Source organism: Hakea prostrata, chromosome 4 (assembly GCF_041222555.1).
Source record: "Hakea prostrata isolate BN-2017 chromosome 4, UWA_Hpros_2, whole genome shotgun sequence".
NCBI lineage: Eukaryota > Viridiplantae > Streptophyta > Magnoliopsida > Proteales > Proteaceae > Hakea > Hakea prostrata.
Window position 1 is genome coordinate 8635700 of NC_142603.1, and position 20785 is coordinate 8656484.

At 38.8% G+C, this 20785-nt stretch overlaps 2 protein-coding genes across 2 annotated transcripts; one reads left to right on the forward strand and one right to left on the reverse strand.

Annotated features, from left to right (window-relative positions):
- The first annotated feature begins 896 nt into the window (after nt 1-896).
- On the forward strand, nt 897-11139 carry LOC149017623 (transcription factor E2FC-like). Its single transcript, XM_089151936.1, has 14 exons — nt 897-1196; nt 7396-7585; nt 7760-7816; nt 7914-7999; nt 8104-8192; nt 8274-8328; nt 9353-9405; nt 9483-9533; nt 9614-9662; nt 9794-9859; nt 9945-10021; nt 10094-10316; nt 10411-10465; nt 10587-11139. Exons 1-14 carry the CDS (start codon nt 915-917, stop codon nt 10592-10594), a joined length of 1341 nt encoding a protein of 446 aa, XP_089008062.1. The 5' UTR covers nt 897-914; the 3' UTR covers nt 10595-11139.
- A 736-nt stretch (nt 11140-11875) lies between these two features.
- Nucleotides 11876-16318, reverse strand: LOC149017624 (putative HVA22-like protein g). Its single transcript, XM_089151937.1, has 7 exons — nt 16081-16318; nt 15549-15622; nt 15368-15466; nt 15193-15249; nt 15047-15110; nt 14753-14954; nt 11876-12781 (listed from the first exon to the last, which is right to left on the reverse strand). The coding sequence occupies exons 2-7, from the start codon at nt 15578-15580 to the stop codon at nt 12363-12365; spliced, it is 873 nt and encodes a 290-aa protein (XP_089008063.1). The 5' UTR covers nt 15581-15622; nt 16081-16318; the 3' UTR covers nt 11876-12362.
- Nucleotides 16319-20785: the final 4467 nt, after the last annotated feature.

A 20785-nucleotide genomic window follows, 5' to 3' on the forward strand; every position in this document is an offset into this window, starting at 1 on the left:
GCAACTAATGAATCCAAAATGTATGGCTTGGTTTTCCCTTTTTTTGGTGAATCTCAGATGACATATCGGATAAGAAATATACAGAAATTATGAAACACCTAAGTTCATTTGTAGCGTGGTGGTTATGGAAAGCTAGAAATGATCACATTATAATAGAAATGACATAAAAACCTCAAGAAGTAATTGAGAATGCGGTCTACACTATGAAAGAGTTTTGGGATAATCGGAAAATGACCAATCCATCTTTAGCTAGTTGGGGTGTTTGTGAAGAAAATGATAGGCTGGCTTGGAAACCTCCTCCAAATGTTTTGTGAAAGTAAATATTGATGCATCTTGGGCCTGTTTGGTTACTTGGGTCTGAAGATTTAAAAAATCTATAGAGTCACGGTTCATAAAATTAACTGTTTGGTTAGCTGAATCTTTGGAATGAAATCTATAGATTCATCTTAAAAAAACATTTATGGGGACATGGTTCAAATGTTTAACACTATTTTCTCCTCAAAAAATGGGTATATACATAATTAATTTAATTATTGAAACAAATAACGTAATTTAATTAAACCAAGTAACTGACTACTGCCTGCCTACCCGGCTGTGGCTAGTTGGATACAGTGAAGGCCCAATGTCGTCAGAAAAAATGAGGACAAAAGCCCAAGCCCAAGCCCAGGGTCAGGCCCAATAACAACCATTGTCAGAGACTCGTGTCCGTGCTAAGGGCGGGGCGTTCGGATTCGAACTCACCGCATGTGCTTCCCGCTGTTTCATGACGTCTACAGCAAAACCACAGTTTTCATTTTTTGGGTTTTCCTGCGCAGCCGCTGCGTGTGTTTTCTCCTCAAATTCACAGAATCTCTCTTTCTTTTACTTCTCTCTCGAACTGAAACTTCCCCTGAATCTCTCTGTTTTCGACTGTCATGTCGAGTTCTGGTGAAGAATCAGGTCTCGCGTGCCAACAAGCTCAATTCAGATTTCCTTTCAGTCATCATCACTCTCACTCGCCGATTCACTCCTCTTCACCTCAAACTATTGGCCCTATGAAGCGTCAGCTCCCATTCTCTCATCCAAGACTACCTTCCTTTGCTTTCGCTTCCGTTCCCCAATCCAATATTCAGAATCGTTCATCCGATCTTCGTACTAGTGTACATACGGGTGGAAGCAGTGTCAGCGGTGCTGATCCTAAGATTGCTAAAATTTCTGTAAGTTGACGGCAACAATTTCATCCTCGGATCATCACTATTTTCAATTTTGTACTATTATTATTATTTTTTTTTTGTGTGGTTTAATTGCTCTATTTAGTTACTTGTTTAGTTTGATTTGGTTCCTCTTTTTGGGTGGGAGATGTTTGAAGTTTCATTGCTTCATTTGTTTATCCAAGAAATCAACTGCCATTGTAATTTTTAGGCATTAGGTTCAGTAATTATTGATTCTTTATATTACTTTTGCTCTTTTCAGATTGTAGTCTGTCTGTGATTTGCTTGTTTACGCGATCTAACTGTTCATCACATTCACCAACACTTTTAAGTTTCAATATTTTGGATTTTAGATACTTCATCATTGGTTCAACCGTAAATAAAAATTATCTGGTCACAAATCCTATAATAAAGTAACGCAAGTCTCTTTCTATGGCCAATCGTACTGGTATTGATTCTATGTTGGTTGATCAAATTCTGTGGTTTCTCAGCTGGTAGGAACTTCATTGTTGCACTAACCGAAACAATAGAGGAAGAGAATTGACACACCTTGAAAAAGGTTATTGGTAAAATCAATAAGAAGGAGCTCTGCATTCTATAGTATTCTGATCTAACCTTGACACAACATATGGTCACAATTGGAATAACTGGTCTTGCAATGAATAGCAATTTTCCCACTCAAACCCCACACAGTGAGCCTTGTGCACTGTGTACGCCCTTTTATTTCCTTCCACTACCTATCAAGATTTTAGTTTAAGATAAAGACTTTCCTTTGGGGTTTGGTACATCACAACATAGATTTGTATGATATTTGCTGAAGCAAATGTAAGATAATGAACCAAAGCCATCTACAGAATTTTGAAACTTAAGGAAGAACGCTTTATAGGTTTATATACTAAGAATCACTTGTATGTAGTTCCCTTATTAATTTTCATACAATCCCAATAATTAGAAGCAAGGGAATTTCGGTTAAATGAGGAGCTGATGATGATGACCAGTGCAGTGAGTTTTGTTGGGTCCATGATGGAAAAGAGCTCATCTAAGTCTGAGCATAAGCTCCCAATGTCTATCATCATTTTCTTTCATCAGTGTAGCTTATATATAGATCAGCTTTATCTTGGGTGCTTGCAATCAATGATTGAATGGATCATGGTGAATCTGCTTTTTTGGCATGGAAGATGGTACAATGTAAGACTAGCTAGCCTCATATAAACCCACAAATCAAAATAACAATAAAACTCTGAATTAGAAGTTTTAGAATTCAAAGTAAGTCAGCAGTAGAATGTCTCCAAAGTTAATGTGAATATAGATGATGCTGATTGCTGAAGAAAAGCAGCTCTCCAAGTTTTTTGCCAAAATTTTGATGGATAGATGGTGAAGTATGAAGCTGACTCCAAACTAAAAGGTATGGTGTTACTTGCAAACCAGCAGTGCATTTGACCCCAAATGAGATCAAGTGCAGGGTGTGTTGGGAAGAGGCTCTGCAGCATCTTTGGCTCAGTATGGTAGAAGGATTAAGTGATGAAGAGACTGTACCAGTACAGAATACATACCTAACCAGCCAACAAACTAGGCTGAAGTAAGATCAAGTGGCCCTCTTTGTTAACTAAATTGAACCTCCAAAAGTCTGCTGACGTGGGGATCAATCTCCAGAAGAAAAGGCTGATTCAAATGATGATGCAGGCGGCAGGCAGGAACAGGCCTGTAAAAGTGAAATCCGATTCCTCCTATGGTATTCAGGAACTGTGGCCAGTAATATGTCTGACACAAACTTCAATTGGGATTCTTACAGCCCTTGAAGCAGTTCAACAATAGGAGCAGGGCAGCAAAAGGGAAATTGGAATGGAGGATAGAGAAGATGCAGGGGTAACGTAGTGGCTCTCTCAGTCTGGGCCTCTCACCAGCAGCTACTCAGCTGTTGAAACATGAAAATTTTCCCATAATTGATGGTAAGGTTAGCCAGAAATTCATTCTTCAAAATCTGTTTCTTCTTCACAATGGGGTCCTTTTAACAGCTTACGCAAGCTTTAGAAAGAAATAAAAGCTTTTTGAAATTGAAAATAGAAACTATTAACCTACACACCACTGAGAGAGTGAGAGGTATTCTTTTCACTCTCCTCGGCCCCCATGTTGTCTATGAGACCCGTATCCCCAAAGCTGCCCCCATTTCCTCTTTCATCATTAATGGCTCCTGGGGCCCCCTCCCCCACCCTAGTCTCACACAAGTGTAGTATTCTCTCCCTTTGGCCTCATTGTTTGGCTCCCCTCACCATCCAAATCTTTCTCTACCTCTTTAGCCTAGAAACTTCTTTGGTCTCTCTCCCCCCGCCCGTTGGCCATTGGTTTTTAGTTTCTTAGTACTTGTTTAAAATAAGTAAAGCCCTTGAAAATATCCAGTGAATTATGGAATCATCTCCTAGAACTACGGACACCCCCCTCGGGTTGAGTAATAACCGAGTGCTTTACCCCTTTCCCCGATGAATTTGCTCATTTCGACACCCTTGTTTGGTTCAAAGGCCACATCCCCCGCCACTCTTTCACCTTTTGGGGAGCCCTTAATCTAGCCCTTCCAACCCAATCCTTTCTTATTGTCCGCCATATTCCGGTTAACCATAACTTTATCCTTTGTTTGAATGGTTTAGAGGACCTTGACCATCTTTTCTTTACTTGCCCTTTCTAATTCCCTTTGGGGAAATGCCCTTGCTTTGATATGGCCTCGTTTGAGATGCTTCTTTGTTTGCTCGAGCTTGGCCTTGGGTTTTGAGAAACTTCCAAGGTTCCTCTATTTGTGATCGGATTGGAAAGCTAATGTTCAGTGCCACTATCCATCACTTGTGGTGGGAAGTTGGGAACGCAATCTCAGGATATGGAATTCCAAATCCCCCTCTCCGGACGTTATTTGGAATGCCATCTATTTTGATGTTTTTTCTGAGCTTATTTCTATTCCCCACCCTCGCTTACTGATACCCCAAGGAACAGGTTCATTGTTGTTGCTTGGGGTCTTAGTTCTGCTTTCTAGCCTCTTGCTTGAAGGCTGGTCCCCTGCCTGCTTTCCCCTCTTGTACATTCTCAGTTTTTGCTTTTAATTTAGTTATTTACTCGTCCAAAAAAAGAAAAAAAGAAGAAGAAGAAGAAGAAGATACTACAAGGTCAAACTGTTAGAGATGGACAACATCAATTCATACATCAGCACTGCTCTCTTATCTCATGAGATACCATTTGATCTAAAGTGAGTGGTTTGGTAAAGAGAGATCTCTGGGTTTTACTTTATTATAGTTTTATACTAGGGTGCTGATGCCATCGCATTTCTTGTAGTAGCTGTTACAAGTTTGATACATGGGTATAGCATAATTACTTGCTTTGGATCAATCATTCAATCCTATCAGTTATTGACAGCGAAACCAGGTTGTCTTTGTCTCATCTATCTTTAATAGGAGATAGATTCATTTTGTGCAGATTATCCTGGAAGTCGGATCCCATTTTGTCAGTCCTCCAACTTGTACAGCCTCTTTACTTGGTAGTTGATTGAATTTTCCAAATTGAAACTGAAGATTTGAGTTAGCCCTGTCTTGATCTACATATTTAAAGATTATGCTTGTAAATTTGTTTATGTTTTATTTGGGAGCTATTGCTTTGTAGGTAAGTACATGTTTATCTCTTGATAGACGTCCATCTGTCAAGCTTTTTCATTGCCTACGCTCTCCATTCACTCTCACTGAGTCATCGTAGCATAATTTCTCTCAAGAAATATATTAAGTAGTTAATTGAATTTTAGTTATGTGTCTTTTGTCATCATCTTCCTCTTCTCCTCTTTCTCTATGTAATCTTTTTTCTTTTATTTATGGGAACTTCAATAATATAGTGGAATCTTTTTATCCAGTAATCAAACCAAGAGAAAATTCAGTGGAATTAATAATGAACTCATTTAGGTTTGCTCAAAGTTTTCTGGCTTTTACTTTTCGACCAGGATTATGATTTAGGGGCTAAAGCTTGATAAGTCCATTCTGCCTTTGTAGCTCCAGATCATGTTTAGACATGTTTTAAGTCTGCAAGAGTTATTTAATTGGCCACATATCTTTAAGTTAGATTACTAGCTGCCAGTTGCCATCATTGGCCCAGGAACCAGACAGCCAAATGCTTTAGCCGATCTTGAACCTTTTTGCGTGTGAAAGAATGACTATATCCCTTAGCATGAATAGCTAGAACTTGGCTGGTCAGACTTTGGAACTGGATAAAAAATGACAGCAAACAATTCTTGAACTGACTTCAAGATTAAAATTCAATCAACTAGTTATTCTATTTCTCAAACAAATAGTTGATTGAATTTTAAGTTATTTCAATATTAAAGCCCTTTGTTAGTTTGTCCTTTCTCTATCATCATTGTCCTCTTCTCCTTTTTTCTAAACTTACCTGCCTATTTATTCTTTAAATGCCTGTTAGTTGTTGTTGTGGTGGTGGATTCCTGAAGGTGTTTGGTTGCTCATCGTAAGGAACAAACAATTCTTGAACTGACTTCAATTTTGCAATTGCCTCTAGGAAACTCATTCTTACACTTCTGCCCACCTGATTGGACCAAAACTTTCAGTATAGTTTATCCTCTACGTCCTTAAACTCAATAGTAATTCTAGACTCATCCATCCATCTGATTTTTGTACTCACCCTAACCTGAACCTATCCTTTGGTTATTGACCTTGGTTTGGCTACTGATATGAATTCTCAAACTAATAGTACATTGATTGGATCTTGTGGCAAAATAAGAGGGGGACAATTGTTTATTTTTCTTTTGAAAAAAAATTGGTAAAATGCTCAAACATTACAGGATGCAGGTGCAGAGGTAGTATAAGCAACAACCTTCCCAAGGTAAATTTTGAAGGAAAAGCAAAGAATGGCAAAGAAAAAGAACTAGAGCACTTTATAGCGTTTCGGGTGAAAAAAGCGGAATCACAAATGAAATTGCACTTCTTTCATAAGCTTAAACCCTAAAGTAGAAAGGATTCTTAGATTAAGTACATGTAGTAGTAGTATCTGTGATGCTTTTGAAGGTTCAACAGTCCACTTGTTAAAGCACAACAGAGTTGTAAAGAAATAGTCACTATTTGAGATAAGACAACTCACTGCAAACAGCTACACACTGGTGTGACATCTGTTGGTCTCTAGTGGTTATAAATGTGACCATGAGACAAACGGTAACAAAATTTTCAGACATTTAATTCAAGCATGGATGTTTGTACACAAATGCGGAGAACTGAGAGTATTGAGAAAGAGCTTGGTGTTTGGCAGGGGACACAAAATTCATCTTCCCAACCCAGACATTCCCATCTTAGTGGCGAATATATATGCTGACCTGTGGACATCTGCTATGAGAGGACCAGAAATCGCATTAAGTCAAGCTTGGCTGCACAATCGCACAAACCTCTGTCCAAGGGTATAGAAATCTTTGCCAGACCTGTGAACCACACAAGAGCATTGTCAGGTCTGCTAAATGCAAATCATAGTTTACAAGGAATATTCAAGTCAAAGCAATGATCCTATGCTAGGGGGCTTTGATGAGCACATTATGACTTTGTAGACTTTATATCTTCAACTCTTGATGTCTCTGAATTGGTGAAGCTTTCCACTGTAAATCCTCAAGTTTCCATGACTTTGCTGAGAAGAGGTGCTCTGTGAACAGATAATGAATGTTTTGGAGGCTTTAGCTTGGGAGTCCATTAGGCCTTGCAAGGATCATATATATTTATGGACACATATAACCATCATCTATATGTTCTCATTACCAAAACAATAGGCATGACCCTCTACTTCGTCGCAAAAGGTACTATGCTGGTGTATGAAAATATGGCTCCATCATTGAAAGAAGCCTCTTAGCCAGTTTATTATGTCTTACATATATCTCTTGGCAGACCCATAGGCTGTGCCAGCGGGGAGCTAAGATAACAAGTACTACTGCATGTGTCCCCTGTATCTTTATGAATTGTATTTTATAGGTACTTTGTAGCAAGTGCTCCGTATGTCTCATATAGTGATGAACAATGGCTACTATGATTTGGGCCCCCTACATAACATCAACTCTATAACATATCTGAGCCCTTAATCATGTTGTTTCTAATACTTTTTCCTTTTATGATCAAACTGATTTCTTTTTTTGTTATTATTATTTGTTACAGTTCTTCACTATAAATATCAAACAATTTTCTTCCTTTTGCAGCTAAAGCAAACAAATGAAGCAGATGTCAATCAGATAGGTGAACGTGCAACTAATGGAGGACATAGTGAAGTAGTTAATGGTCCAGTTACACCTGTGCCACCTGTGCCTGGCACTGGTGGTAAGCATTGCAATAAATCAAAGGTTACAAAGCCCAAAAAATCAACTCCTCAAACTCTAGGGTTAAATTCAGGTGCTCTTTTTTTCTTTTTTTTTACTTATGTATCATATTTATGGTTTACTTTTGTACCAAATATAGAACCCACTATTCGAATCCATTTTGTTGTACTCATTTTTTCTGATGACTAATTTTTGGAAATAGGCAAGACAAAAGATGGAACTTATGTTGATTGTGTTTTGCTTGCAGATACCCCTTCTAGTATGTTAACCCCAGTTGGTAGCTGCCGCTATGATAGTTCTCTAGGTAATTCTAGTTTTACAATGGTGCATTAGATTTTATGTCAAACCTAGCTTTGGTACTTCTTATTTCTTGGCAAGTAATATGATAAGATATGTTGCAGGTCTGTTAACAAAGAAATTCATTAGTTTGATTCAGGAGGCTAAGGATGGCACTCTTGATTTGAACAACGCAGCAGAAGTCCTGAAGGTGAAATGCTTTTGATGACTTGTTTCTGCTTAAACCTCCACTTTTGCTGTCTCACTTTACTCATCTGATCTTCTATGCTTGGCAATGTTTTCTTTGGTTGACAGGTCCAGAAGAGGAGAATATACGATATTACTAATGTCCTTGAAGGAATAGGTTTAATAGAGAAAACATCAAAGAACAATATATGTTGGAAGTATGATCAATGATCTACCCTTTCGTTAGTTACTCTTTTCCATTTTGATAACTTTTTTCTCATTTGCTGGTCTTGAATCAGGGGACTTGAAATGTCGAAACCTAATGAGCTAGGTGGTCAAGTTAATAGGCTTAAGGTACTCTATTCTTTAATGCTTGGGCTTGCTTGTGTGCTAATTATTTAGTTTGTAGCATTTGTGGGTGTGAAACATTTTGGTGTCAAATTTATGGGCCATATTAATCACATGGTCTATGCTCTACCAGAGGGTTGATATGGAATACTAACCATTGGATATGGAGGGAACCATGTGGATCAGTGATTTATCAGATTTCAATCTGAAGAACAAGCATATAGCCCTCTTATTTATCAAACCTTTCCTTTAGTTTCATGAACCATGTGTGCATTATGCAAAATGCCACGACGAAATAAAGGCACCAAAGGGGTCATCTGGTAGAGAAACAAAACCATAATAAACCATGAGGGGGTAGGTAGATGGCCCACTTGCAGTAGGCTAGTGGGCAGTACTGACGGGAATGTGGAATGGGGTGTCATACAGGAGAGGTCTCCTTAGAGATTCCTCTCAAGCACCAAGAGTTCGAAGCAGTACAGATAGAGAAACCAAACCTAATAAATCAGGAGAGGGACATGAAGACACCATATTCAGGGGTGGGCCTTGGCTTTGATGGACCACAGTTGTAGCCCTGAGGTCAAGGCATCAAAACAGCCTCCCAGCAAAAATTGGTGGGGGCAAGACTGTGTAGTAAAACTGCCTCTCCCTGACTCTGCTTGTGTGGAAGCCTTTGGCCCCAGGTTCGCCCTTTTTTACGGGGACACCATATTCAATAGTTCCCTTTTCACCAGATATGGCATATACTTCTCTACCCTCTGAATGAGATTGGAAATGACAGTGAAACCCTTCATGTTTTAACTTTGAAAGTACTTGTGCCTAAAATCAGAAGCTTATGTATGATGATCATCCAATTGGTATTACTGCAACCACAGCATGGTCCTGACTTTGCCGATCTAGTCATGGATTACTAGGTTAACCAATCCTGTTGCATTTCATGGTTTATCTCAAAGTAACAGTTGGACTAGAGGATGGTGTGCATAACTAGTAACATTAGACTTGATGTGAATTTTGGTGAGTGCTTTCTTGACAGGCTGAAGTTGAAAGTCTATATGATCAAGAATGCAAACTTAATGATAGCATAAGGTTTGTTTTCAGCAAAAATATCTATTTTGACCTTAATCTTTCCAGTTTTCTAGACTGACTTTATTTTCCCTTCACAGAGAAAAACAAGAAAGTCTCAGGGCTCTAGATGAAGATGAAGATAGCCAAAAGTATGTTCTGTTTTCTTTTCCTGTCATTTCCATTGAATTGGGTTCTGTCTTCTGAAATCTTGTGGATATTAACTGTATAGGCTTCTTTTTTTGACCGAAGATGATATCACGAGCCTTCCATGCTTTCAGGTTTTGTCTTTGGAATCTTGTTTTCTTATTTAGTTCTTTGTTTCTTTCCCCACCCACTCCACCCCAAAAAAGAGAAAGAAAAACTGAGACACTTCCCTTCGTCTATTTGGTTGTCATGTTGTTGGGGGCAGAATCACACTCTTATTGCAATAAAAGCTCCCCAGGCAAGTTCCCTTGAAGTCCCCGATCCTTATGAGGTAGGTGAAACGGATTATTTGAGAAAATGAGATTCCAAGGGAATTTAGAATGCTGTCTAATTGGGGCAATTTTTTTTGTGAACAGGATGGCGGTTCCCCAAATCGACAATTCAGAATCATTATCAGAAGCACCACAGGGCCAATTGACCTGTATCTGCTGAGGTTAATATTATTTGGTTTTAGTATCATGCATGTGTTGTCTTCCACTGTATTGATTCCTCCTGTTTTTTGCAGTGGTCACCAAGGGAGCTGTGGGGATATAAATATCAAGCAGACCAAATCAGTTGGTTTTTCCATGGGGAATACCATTACTAATACAGAAGATAAATCAGTTCAGAATTTCCATGGAAGACCATCTGGGGCCGCACATTGCCAGGGTAGTTTAAATACTTATAGTGTAGCTTGCTCACAAGGAAATGTCTCTGGGATGCAGAGGATTGTCCCAGCGGATTTTAATGTAAGCATGTATGGAATCTTTAGAGGGAATGCAGATATTAATCCTATTATCTAAAGGACCATAATTTATGTGATTGCCTTCCACTTGCTTGCAGATTAACGATGATTACTGGTTCAAATCAGATCTTGACAGCATGACAGATTTGTGGGGTAAGTGGAACTTCATCCAATGAATTCGTGAATTTTAATTCTTGATATAGAATTTGAACAAACCTTAATAGCCTATTGATGGACCTTTCTCTTGTATATTGTATTCCTTTTACTCCAACAGCAAACTGAGGACTGTACGAGGGATGAATCTCAAAATGAGATAGAAATACATGTTGCAGAATTACTACATCAGTAGGTGGTATGCTCAGACAAAGATTAAGGTATTACTGTTGTATAGTGAAGCATTGAAGGGTGTTATGAGTTGTACCCTTACTACAAAAAAGAGGTGCTGATCTGAGTTGCGGGAAGAGAAAGAGAGCCCTGGTCGCAATATCTAGTGCACCAGGCTCCTGCTGCTATGGGGATATAGCAAGGGTTATACCGTGCGCTGCCTCACTCCCATGCTTCACACAGTGCCCCTCTTAAATTTTGTAACAAAATAGGTCGTCTTATTTTGTCAATAAACATTGTGGTTCTTTTCGGAGGTGTTCTTTTGGTCAGTCAGGAAGGATCACTGATCCATTTCAAGTGCCTGCAATTGCCTACTTTGTCGCCTCAGCCTTTAACCTGTCACAAAATCTGTATTCAAATTGTTTTTGTTAATTCCCCCCCAAGAAGAATTGTTTTTTCGCAACTATTTAAGCATTTCTATTCTTGAAAATTGAAAATAGTGTGTTTCTCGAACACCGTTCGAATCCACTCAAAAGCTAGATCGTACGAGGATATAGATGTTTCAATTTTAAATCAGATGTTACCCACTCAATCCTAGGGTCAACTGTAAAATGTTTTACAGTACTGAAAGTCTGAAACACTTTAATATGGAGTAGTTTGAAAAGTAAACAAAATAAAGATTCATGAGGGCTATGCAATATTCTTATCCCATAATCCCATCTCATCACCAAGGAATCTCTGGTAGTACGGCCTTTAGTGGGATATGGGCTTATCATATCATGCCCAGCTCATCTTCTGCTGCCATTTCGTGTGAAACAATGTGGAATGGCCCGGTCGAATGGAAGACTTAAAGATGCAATAATTATAATCCTGGATTACGAATCGTTCTTACTAGACAAAAATGACTGCCTATCGAGCGAGTCACAGATACTCAAAACGGGAGAGGATAAAAGGATAAGGATACTACACACACGGTTCATTCATTCACTGCAGCCATCCAGGCAAACAACGAAACAAAGATGGAAACCAAAGTGCTTCCATCTCTCTCGTCAAAATCACCACCTTCACTACCGAGGAAATTTGGAACAACCCAAATTTTCCTACATACTGCTACCCGCCGTCCGCAATACTTAAGAGCAGCCACAGGACCGAGCAGCAGAAGTAGCGACAGCGCTGGTGAAACGCCGCCGCCACCACCACCACCACCTGTTGTAACGCCACCCAACTCTCCTGAGATAAGATTCAAACGAATTTCAAGAAGATCTAAACGGTTAAAGCAGGAAAGCGATGGTGGTGGTGGTGGACGGCCCAAGACACCCAGTCCTCCCAAGGACTGGGAATCCATGACCATGGCCGAGAAAGCATTGGAGCTGTACGTGGGGGAGAAGGGTTTGCTCTTTTGGCTCAACAAATTTGCCTACGCCTCCATTTTCATTATTATTGGGGCATGGATTCTATTCCGTTTTGTTGGTCCGTCGCTTGGCCTCTATCAACTTGACTCGCCTGCTGTGTCTCCTTTGCCCCCCTCCACCAAAGGATGATTTTCATAAACCAATGAATTGAAGATGAACAGAAGCTTAAAAGAATATATCAGAGTATCAAAGCTACCAACGCCACCACCTAAGCTTTTCTTTCTCCTCTACCTTTCAGTCTTTTATTCTTAATACTTTACATTTGCTTCTACCAAACCTTAGATCCAAGGAAGGCAGAGGATAACAGGGAACCCTTACTGACGGTTTACTACAGATCTGTTCTTCCTCAATCTTCCACGTGTGACCCTAATAGCTTCGTCCATAATCATTTCCTGAGGCTGTGTTTTTGCATTTCCATTTTCTGAGGGTTGGGCTGCCACTATCTGCATTGCTTCTGCTTCCTTCTGTGTTGTTTGGACACTAACCTCCGCAGCAGGTTCAGCAGAAACCGCTATTTGGGGCTGCACAACTGCAGGGAGTGCAACAGAAGGCGATTGCGGAGGTTCAGCTTCTTCAGTTGCTCGTTCAGTCTGCTTCTCGGTTGAAACTGCACTGGAAGTTCGTGATGGTGGCTTTTGGACCTGTTCTTGCTCTTTACTAGTGGAGTTCTGTCGAGTTGGAGCAATCGGTGGAGTTGGGCGAACCCCGGTACTCTGCTGTTGCTGCTGTAAAGTCCAATGGACGAGGGTCAAAAGAATTGTCTTTCAAGCTTACAGAATTGTAATAGCATTAGCTTTAATGTCTTTTAATCAAAAACTACAAGTGTTTCTATGTTTATTTCTGTCCCAAGTTTATCCATAAGTTACATATTACATGCAATTGCAAACAAAGTTATCAGGGGATACAATAATGGCAGAAAACCAAGAAAGTTAATAGACAAAGTCGCACAGGAGCAATAAATCTACAGCTGCATCTGTGTACTTAGTAAGCTTTTATCAGAATGAAGATACCATGTCTCTTATTTTATTTAAAGATCTTCTAATAAGTATATCTATTGACTAAAACAATATGCGATATGATTTAAGAATTTTATGTCTGTTTTAAGCAGAAGAAATTAGCTTGGTAGTTTAATCAACATAGTTTATCTAACTGCATTGCACACACAATATCCTATTAAAATAAATAAATCCATTAATCAAACATCCCATTTTCGCTAAAATTCCAATAAAACAAGAGGTGATGTGGTAAGATTTTTCTCTATTTTAGGTACAAGAGAAATATGCTGAGTAGTTTAATCATTAACATAAAACAAGAGGTGATCTGGTAAGATTTTTCTCTATTTTAGGTGCAAGAGAAATATGCAGAGTTGTTTACTCATTAACATAGTTGATGATAATGCATTTAAACACACAGGATCCTGTAACCAAGGAGATGTCACCAGAATATACCAAAACTAAATCACCGAGTATACACACATCCATTATTTTATTAATTGTGACTGATTATACCCTAGAAACCCCAGTGCTATACTTGAGACAAATTTACAAATATGTGATCACAACAAAATAACTTGCTGTCTCTGTTCTTTCTTGGGTTTGGTGGACAGCAAAGTACACAAATTAGCTCATGGTGCAAAGGAATTGGAATAGTGCATGACAACCTACTTATATCCTGGTTGATTAAATGAAGTCATTTCAATGTTAATTTATCCTTGTTATCATTTAATACCTGTTTCGAACATGGCATTTTTGATGAAACTGGCTTGGAAACTTTTCAGACTCGTTCTTTGGTCTAGTTGTAGTTACTATCAACTCGGTTTTTATCCGGTTGACCCTTCTGGCGTGGTTATCAAGGATTCTTTGGATTAGTGAGTGGTGTCATATAGTGTGGATCCTGTTCTGGGGTTCTTTGGGTGGCTCGGGTGTTTTGTGTCTCGCGTTGTCATCTTTTGGGTCCTCTCCTCCTCTTTTCTCGGGTCCTTCTTTCTTTCCTCTTTTGTGGGGTGGCTTTTTTTGTTCCTTCTCTTTTCTTGGGGGCTCGTCTGTCGTTGGTGTTGTTGTTTTGGGTCCTTTTTTTCTTGTTCGGGTCGGGTTTTCTCTTTCCTTCTGTTCTCGTGGGTGCGGTCCTTGGTCTTTTTTTGGTGTTTGCGTTGTTTGGTGCTCCTTCTCTTCCCGGCCCTTCTCTGGTCTTGTTTGTTTGGGGTCTCTCTCCCTTGTTCTTCTTGTTTGGCACCTTTGGTTGCAGTCTTTTTGGGCTCCCTTTTCTCCTTCTTTGGGTTCCGGTGGTCTTTGCTCCTGTGTCCTGCCTCCCTGGTTTTTGAATTCGCGTGTCTTGGTGTGGGTGCGTGGTTCTTTGCTCGATCTGTTTCGCGTCTCTCTTGCCTCGTGTTGGGGGGCTTCGCTGGGCTTTGTTTTCTTTCGTTGTTCTCTTCTTGTGGTCGTTGTTTGGTCTCTCTGTTCCGCTCCTCCTTGCTTGTCTGGTGGGGTTTGGGTTTGCTCTCTTTCCTCTGTGCTCTTGTTTTGTTGGCGTCTTGGGTGCTCTTGCGGAGGGCCCTGTCGTCCCGTGTCGCGGTTTGGCCTATTTCCGTTCCTTGGCTCGGGAGTTATGCTCTCCGGTTGCCTGGCTGTTCGCGGGTTCATTTCTTTCGGTTAATGGAAATTTCAAAAAAAAAAAAAAAAAAAAAAAAAAATCTGTGTGTGGGGGGGGAGGGGGGTTGGGGGGGGCTGAATTGCAACATACTGCAAAATCTCAAAAACTCTTGTCTGACCATAGCTTGCAGCCCTTTGCCAATATATGAATGCAATGTCCCCTGCCCTAGCCCTTATCTCTAACAGGTTACGATCAATTTCATTCTCATGCTTCACAAGGTATGGCCTGAAGAAGGAATCATATACATATGTTGTTCCCTGAAACAATATAGCCAACATGAGGGGGAGTACAACAAAATGGTTGATTATATAAGACACAATCTTTATAATTCATGAAGGGAAACCTGTACCTTTGTTTTAGGATACCACAAATATATAAAGAAAGCCAATTTGGCCTCACTGTACATAGGTACCCTGCAAGAAAACAAGACAATGTAAAATAAATTCTTATTACAGCAGTGTGTTCAAAGCCTTTCCAATTTTTTTGTTCCTTTACCATGATATTAAAGGATCTCCAACCCTCTCAAAGACTGTAAGCATTGCAACTAGGATCCTACAAAAACCAAAGAACTATTAGGATTGGAAAATTCTGTTCATCCAGACCTAAAAAAATAAGCTTTCTAAAATTGGGGAAATATGTCCATCTAAGACTCAAGTCAACATATATATACCAATATTGACACCAAAACCGGAGCTGTTCGATCTCTGGCTTGTTTTTCTCCACAGTTTTAAAACACTCATAAGCTGGATAAGCATAGCCAAAAACCATCCTGCAACACCATAAGCAGAAAGTGAGCTGTCCAAAACAGCAAAAGAAAACCACCATTAACAGCCATTCAGTGAGCAACTTACACGAGTCCTCTGGTTAGAAAGGATCCAATCATTGTGGAACCTTAGCAGATAAATGGTTAGCCAGACCAGTTCAGCTGAAATCAGAAAAGAGAAGTTAAGAAGGATCACAAAATAATTACTTAACCAAGTACTTCACTTGTTTGTAATGGCAATTTGACTTCAGGAGAAAGTTCTAGTCTTCAATTCTGACGAAGAATAGCAGCAGCAGAATTAAGTAAAATGAAGGTAAGGGCATCACATTGATTCCAGCAGGCCAAAGCCAAGAGAAAAAGAAGAAAGAAAAAAAAAAATCGAAACCAGGAAATGAAAAAAGAACCAAAGAAAAATAAATAAATTTAACATTGATTATAATGAAAAACTGGAGATTAGCAACAAGTAAGGTTAGGGCAAACACTCAGAAGCAAAATCACTAGAAAGAATCACCGAGAACAAATTGATGAAAGAATCACTTGAGAAAACACGCACATTGTAAAAATCAAGCAGAAAATGAATCTAAAGAATTCGAAAAGATCTGGTTGTCACTGTTTATGACCTCGTTTAAGCGGAGGTTGCTACAACTTCCGGTGGCGTTCTTCTGGTCGAAGCGGCGCTGCGAGCGCGATACGAGAAGAGCCGGTTGGACTCCAGAGGCAAAGAGAGAAGTGGAAACACAGTAAGAGAGAGAGAGAGAGAGAAAGAGAGATTTATTTTTATCGTTTTGAAATTCTTTTTGACGCTGGTTCCGTTGGACGTTTTTGAGTTTCGGTATAAGAGTAATTTTGCTTGGGGCGAGAGACAAGCACGTGTGTAGAAAAGACTGTTGACGTAGAGATACTTATATAGGACCTCGAGATGACGTGTCCTGTGAATATTGTGGGGTTCATCATTTATTGAACGTCAAATCTTCTTCCTTTTTTTTCTTTTCTGGTACGTTTGGATGTGAATCCAATGGTCTACATGTCCCAAGTAAATTGAGTTACCCTTTCATCAACAAAAATATTTAAAAATTTTCAACGGAAAAAAAAACACACACCCTTTTATTGAGTCTACCAACAGGAGGACAGGACTACCGTGCTGCCTGTCTAGAAAAAGTTGGTTGAAAAATTTTACTCACATGCCATCGTCTTCGTTATAGAGGTGAGATTATACAAAGGAGGTGAATAAAGTAACCGATTCTCTTGTTAGGAGAGTTTTATAGTTTGGACTCTCTTAAGGCCTGTTTAGTTGCATGAATTTAGAGATTTCAAATCTCTGGATTCATGAATCTGAGAATTATACCCGTTTGGTTGTAAAAATCTCTAGATTCATGAAATCTAAAGATTTACCTTTTTACACTAAAAACGTGAATCTGTAGATTTATGGGTAATGGGTGAAATCCAGAGATTTCAAAAAAACTATACATTTGCACATTCACAAAAATTACATCGATCAAATAGTTTTTTAGGATGGATCCACAGATTTCATTCCACAACCAAACATCTAATTTTATAAATTATAACTCCATAGATTTGAAATCTCCAGATATTTGAAATCTCCAGACTCATGTAACCAAACAGGCACCTTAATGTATGTATAAATTCTTAAATCTGTGTAAAAATGTTCAAAAGTTTAATTATAAGTAGAATTAAGTGTAAATTTAATAGGGGTTCTCAATTTGCCCAATAAGTACATTATCCTTTGATTGTTAGAATTTAATAATTTATAGATTTCTTGTATTAGGAAACCAACTTCAAAACTAGAAGATGAGTACAAAAAGGAGGGGAACAATCTTTCGTTGTTGCGACAATGGTGTTGAAGTATCCTTTTAAATAAAAAGCTAAGAGAATCGAGAGATAGACTTGACTTGCATAAGCATCGATATAGGTGGTAGTAGAGTGAGTTTTTTTTTTTTTTTTGTCATAAAGCAAAGTCAGCATAGTTGAAGGAACTGGAGAAGTTGATATCAAGTAGTACAGAATCTTAATAACCAAAACACCGAGAAAGGTTTCCTATGTTTTAGTGAGGACCTCTTTTGTACTCGTTTGGTTTTTAGCTTAAAGGTCACTTGAGAGGACATCACTTTGGATCTCTCTTCACTTTGTTCTTTCCTCTCTCTACAAATTATTCCCATTTTCTAATAAGTTCTCTTTGAATAACCAAGGAGTATACAGACCAAAATTATGGAATAAGAAAGAAAAACAATTCTATTTCATGCAAATCACCTTAGACAGAAAATAAAACGTTCTTGGTTTCAACTAAACAAGCAAGATGTAAAGGTTATTCAAAAGACATTATTATTTTGGGCCCTTTCAAGAAATAGGATCTCAACCAAAAAGAAGCTTCTGAGAAGTGTGGAAGTATGAAATTTCCATACTCCAACCAGTCACAATTGTAAAGTAGAAGGCATTTGTCAGACCGTTTGGGCCATATAAATGGATTTCTTAGATCTTTTTTGACCAAAAAAAAAAAAAGGATTTCTTAGACTTTTAGGGGTGTAACGCATGTAGTGTGACCGTTACGGGAGCGGACTTTGTTATGACTCTTTTTCGAAAAGGGTCCCACATCGTCGGTCGATCGTTGATCTATTAAATAAATATTAAAATCAGATAATGACAACGGACAGGATTTAGGTGAAGATACGGTATACTGTTATAATTCCCTCGCCTGATCTTTGATCCATTCAGTAGAAATTAAAAACCAGCTGATAGCTTACCAAAAAAAAAAAAAAAACCAGCTGATAGCAATGTACAACACTTAGGTAAAACCGATATATTTCCCTCCCCTTTGCATTATTACATCTACTTTTGAGACCCGGATCTTTCCAATTACTTGTGAATTAAGATACTTGGTAGGATGGGGTGCATCGAATCAGGAATCGCTATTCTTATGCCCCTCTATCCCACATTTAGGAAGCAAATTTATCTCGAGTTCCGATCTAACGGGCCATCCTTGGAGATTTCCTCCAAGTAGAAGAGTTAAATACACATAATTCTTAGGACTCCCATCTATTCGTGAATGTTATGCTTGATTGTCTAATCTTTTGTCTTGATTTGGATTGGTTACTTCTAGTTTTGTATAGAGGGCTTAGGGGTCAGGCCTAGCCCCCCTATAATGAAGAGGACGACAGATCAAATGGAGTAGTATGAAACCACTTGAATATGAAGTAAACGGTCTTTGAGCTCACTTCACACTGTGTTAAGTAAGCGCTTAAGACACCAGACATACATTCTAGCCATAGATTTAAAGAGGCCTTCGAACTACACAAGGCCATAAAAACCGCTGGGTTGTGAAGCGATGAACTTCTGTAAATGTGTAGTGACGAAAGGTTAGGATAAGTTATCTTCTATAATGAGGGATAAAAAGACTAGGCTTGGGATGCAACCATAAAATGTGAGGTAGTGGCCAAAGAAAGATAGAACCTACAATATTGAGTAAGAGATTTTGTTTTAAAAGAAAGAAGATGGATGAAGGAGGCATTTCTACCTCTATTGAATGGAGACATTTAGGTGTTAAAATGTTCAACACTAATATGACCATTTGACATCTAAAATTAAGTGTAATTAAAGGGGGTATTTGTCATTAGCCCGACTAGAAACAGAGATACTTGTCATTTAGCTCATTATTATTATGTTACCTTTGCACCCCTATAGCAAGAAAACTCCTAAAATAAATTGCCCAATCAAAACACACTTCTTTATAGCGGTAGGATTGTAGAAATGGTAATGGTAATACTAACTACTTTGTCTTTACTGCTTTCAATGTGTTCATCCCTTTGGGAACTCGGGGAGACCCAGTCCAAACATGTATAACTTTTTGTATTTTAGGTTTTAATAGACGTTTTCTACACGGTAGGTCTGAATAACCACCCTTTTTCCTTTCAATAAGTATGGTATCTTAGATTCACATTAAGTATTTAATTATAAAGCATTTAAAAGGTGATCTTTGTAGAAAACGAAAAAAAATTGAAAAAGAAGGAGAGTGAGGGATTCCTAAGTTAGATAAGAAATAGGAGGCCCTCATCTAATTCCACCAGCCTCTAGCCTGTTCCAAATGACCAACATTATAATAAATCATAGCGGATATCACTATCTATAGAAGGTTCTTTTGTGTCCACAATTATGTGTTCCATGAATCTTGGCATGCAGCATGCCATGCTTGGTTGCCCACAACTTTTGCTGCACTGAAGCAACCTTCAAGGGTAACAAAAAGAAAGGAAAGAGAAAAAAGAAAAGAACATTGGTTGTGGGGGAGAGAGGTGTCGGACGAGTCAGTGTTAGGTTTTGAGCATTACATATTAAGATTCTACGCGAAAGTAGTCAAGTCTACCTATCGTAAGTAGTTTAATATGAGATTTGAAATGGATTTAGATACCCTCTCCTTGTAGGTTAAGCTAACCTAAAAGGAAAATGTATTTTTCAAGTGTTAATAATGGTATTAGCTTAGGGTTAGACTTATTATAGAACTTGGTAAATGTAAATTTTATTTTGAAATGCCTCTATATATATTTTACCAGGGGAATAGGGGTGCGGATATTACATATACCCCACCAAAAGTTGAACTCCTTGTTTACATTCATTCGAAGCAAGCAGGAGTGGGAGGATAGCAAAGATGCACCAACCACTGAGAGAAACATGCCCAATCTATCGCGCTTGAAAACTATAGGGCCTTCCGGACTAGAAAGTCAACACATTGTTTAACAAAAGTCAAACTCTCGACCTCACTAAGAGATGTTGGTTATGGCCAACTGAGTGTAAAATTTCCAATTGCCATCCAAAATCTAACAACATGCAATCTAATTCTTTAAAAATAGTGGGTTTCTTTTAGAAGAATCCCAAAATTTCCATAGATCTGTATTAACTTGGTATAATTAGGTCAAACAACATTATTAAGTAATATGATTGCAGTCCATGAGTGGCGATCATATTCACATGGTATCCTGAACTAATCCTCCAAAACATGATTACGCAATGAAATCATTATAATTGATGATTTCTTCTCATCAATAATTGTGCTACACTTCTCCTTCCCATTTCTGGCCTGACCCAGCCCATTAAAACCTCCTTAATGCACATTCCACACATGTGGGCCGCCTGGAAGACTTCTGGGCCCCAGCCCTGAAGTGCCGTCCACTTCCTTATCAATTCTGGGTTCAGTATCTCAAACCTACTAAAGGATGGAAGGAACGTGGGGAAACCTTCCTCTGCATGAGCATGTGAGGGTGTAACATGTCATGGACCACCGCGATCCCACATCAATTCCTTAGATGTATCGTGGCTTCT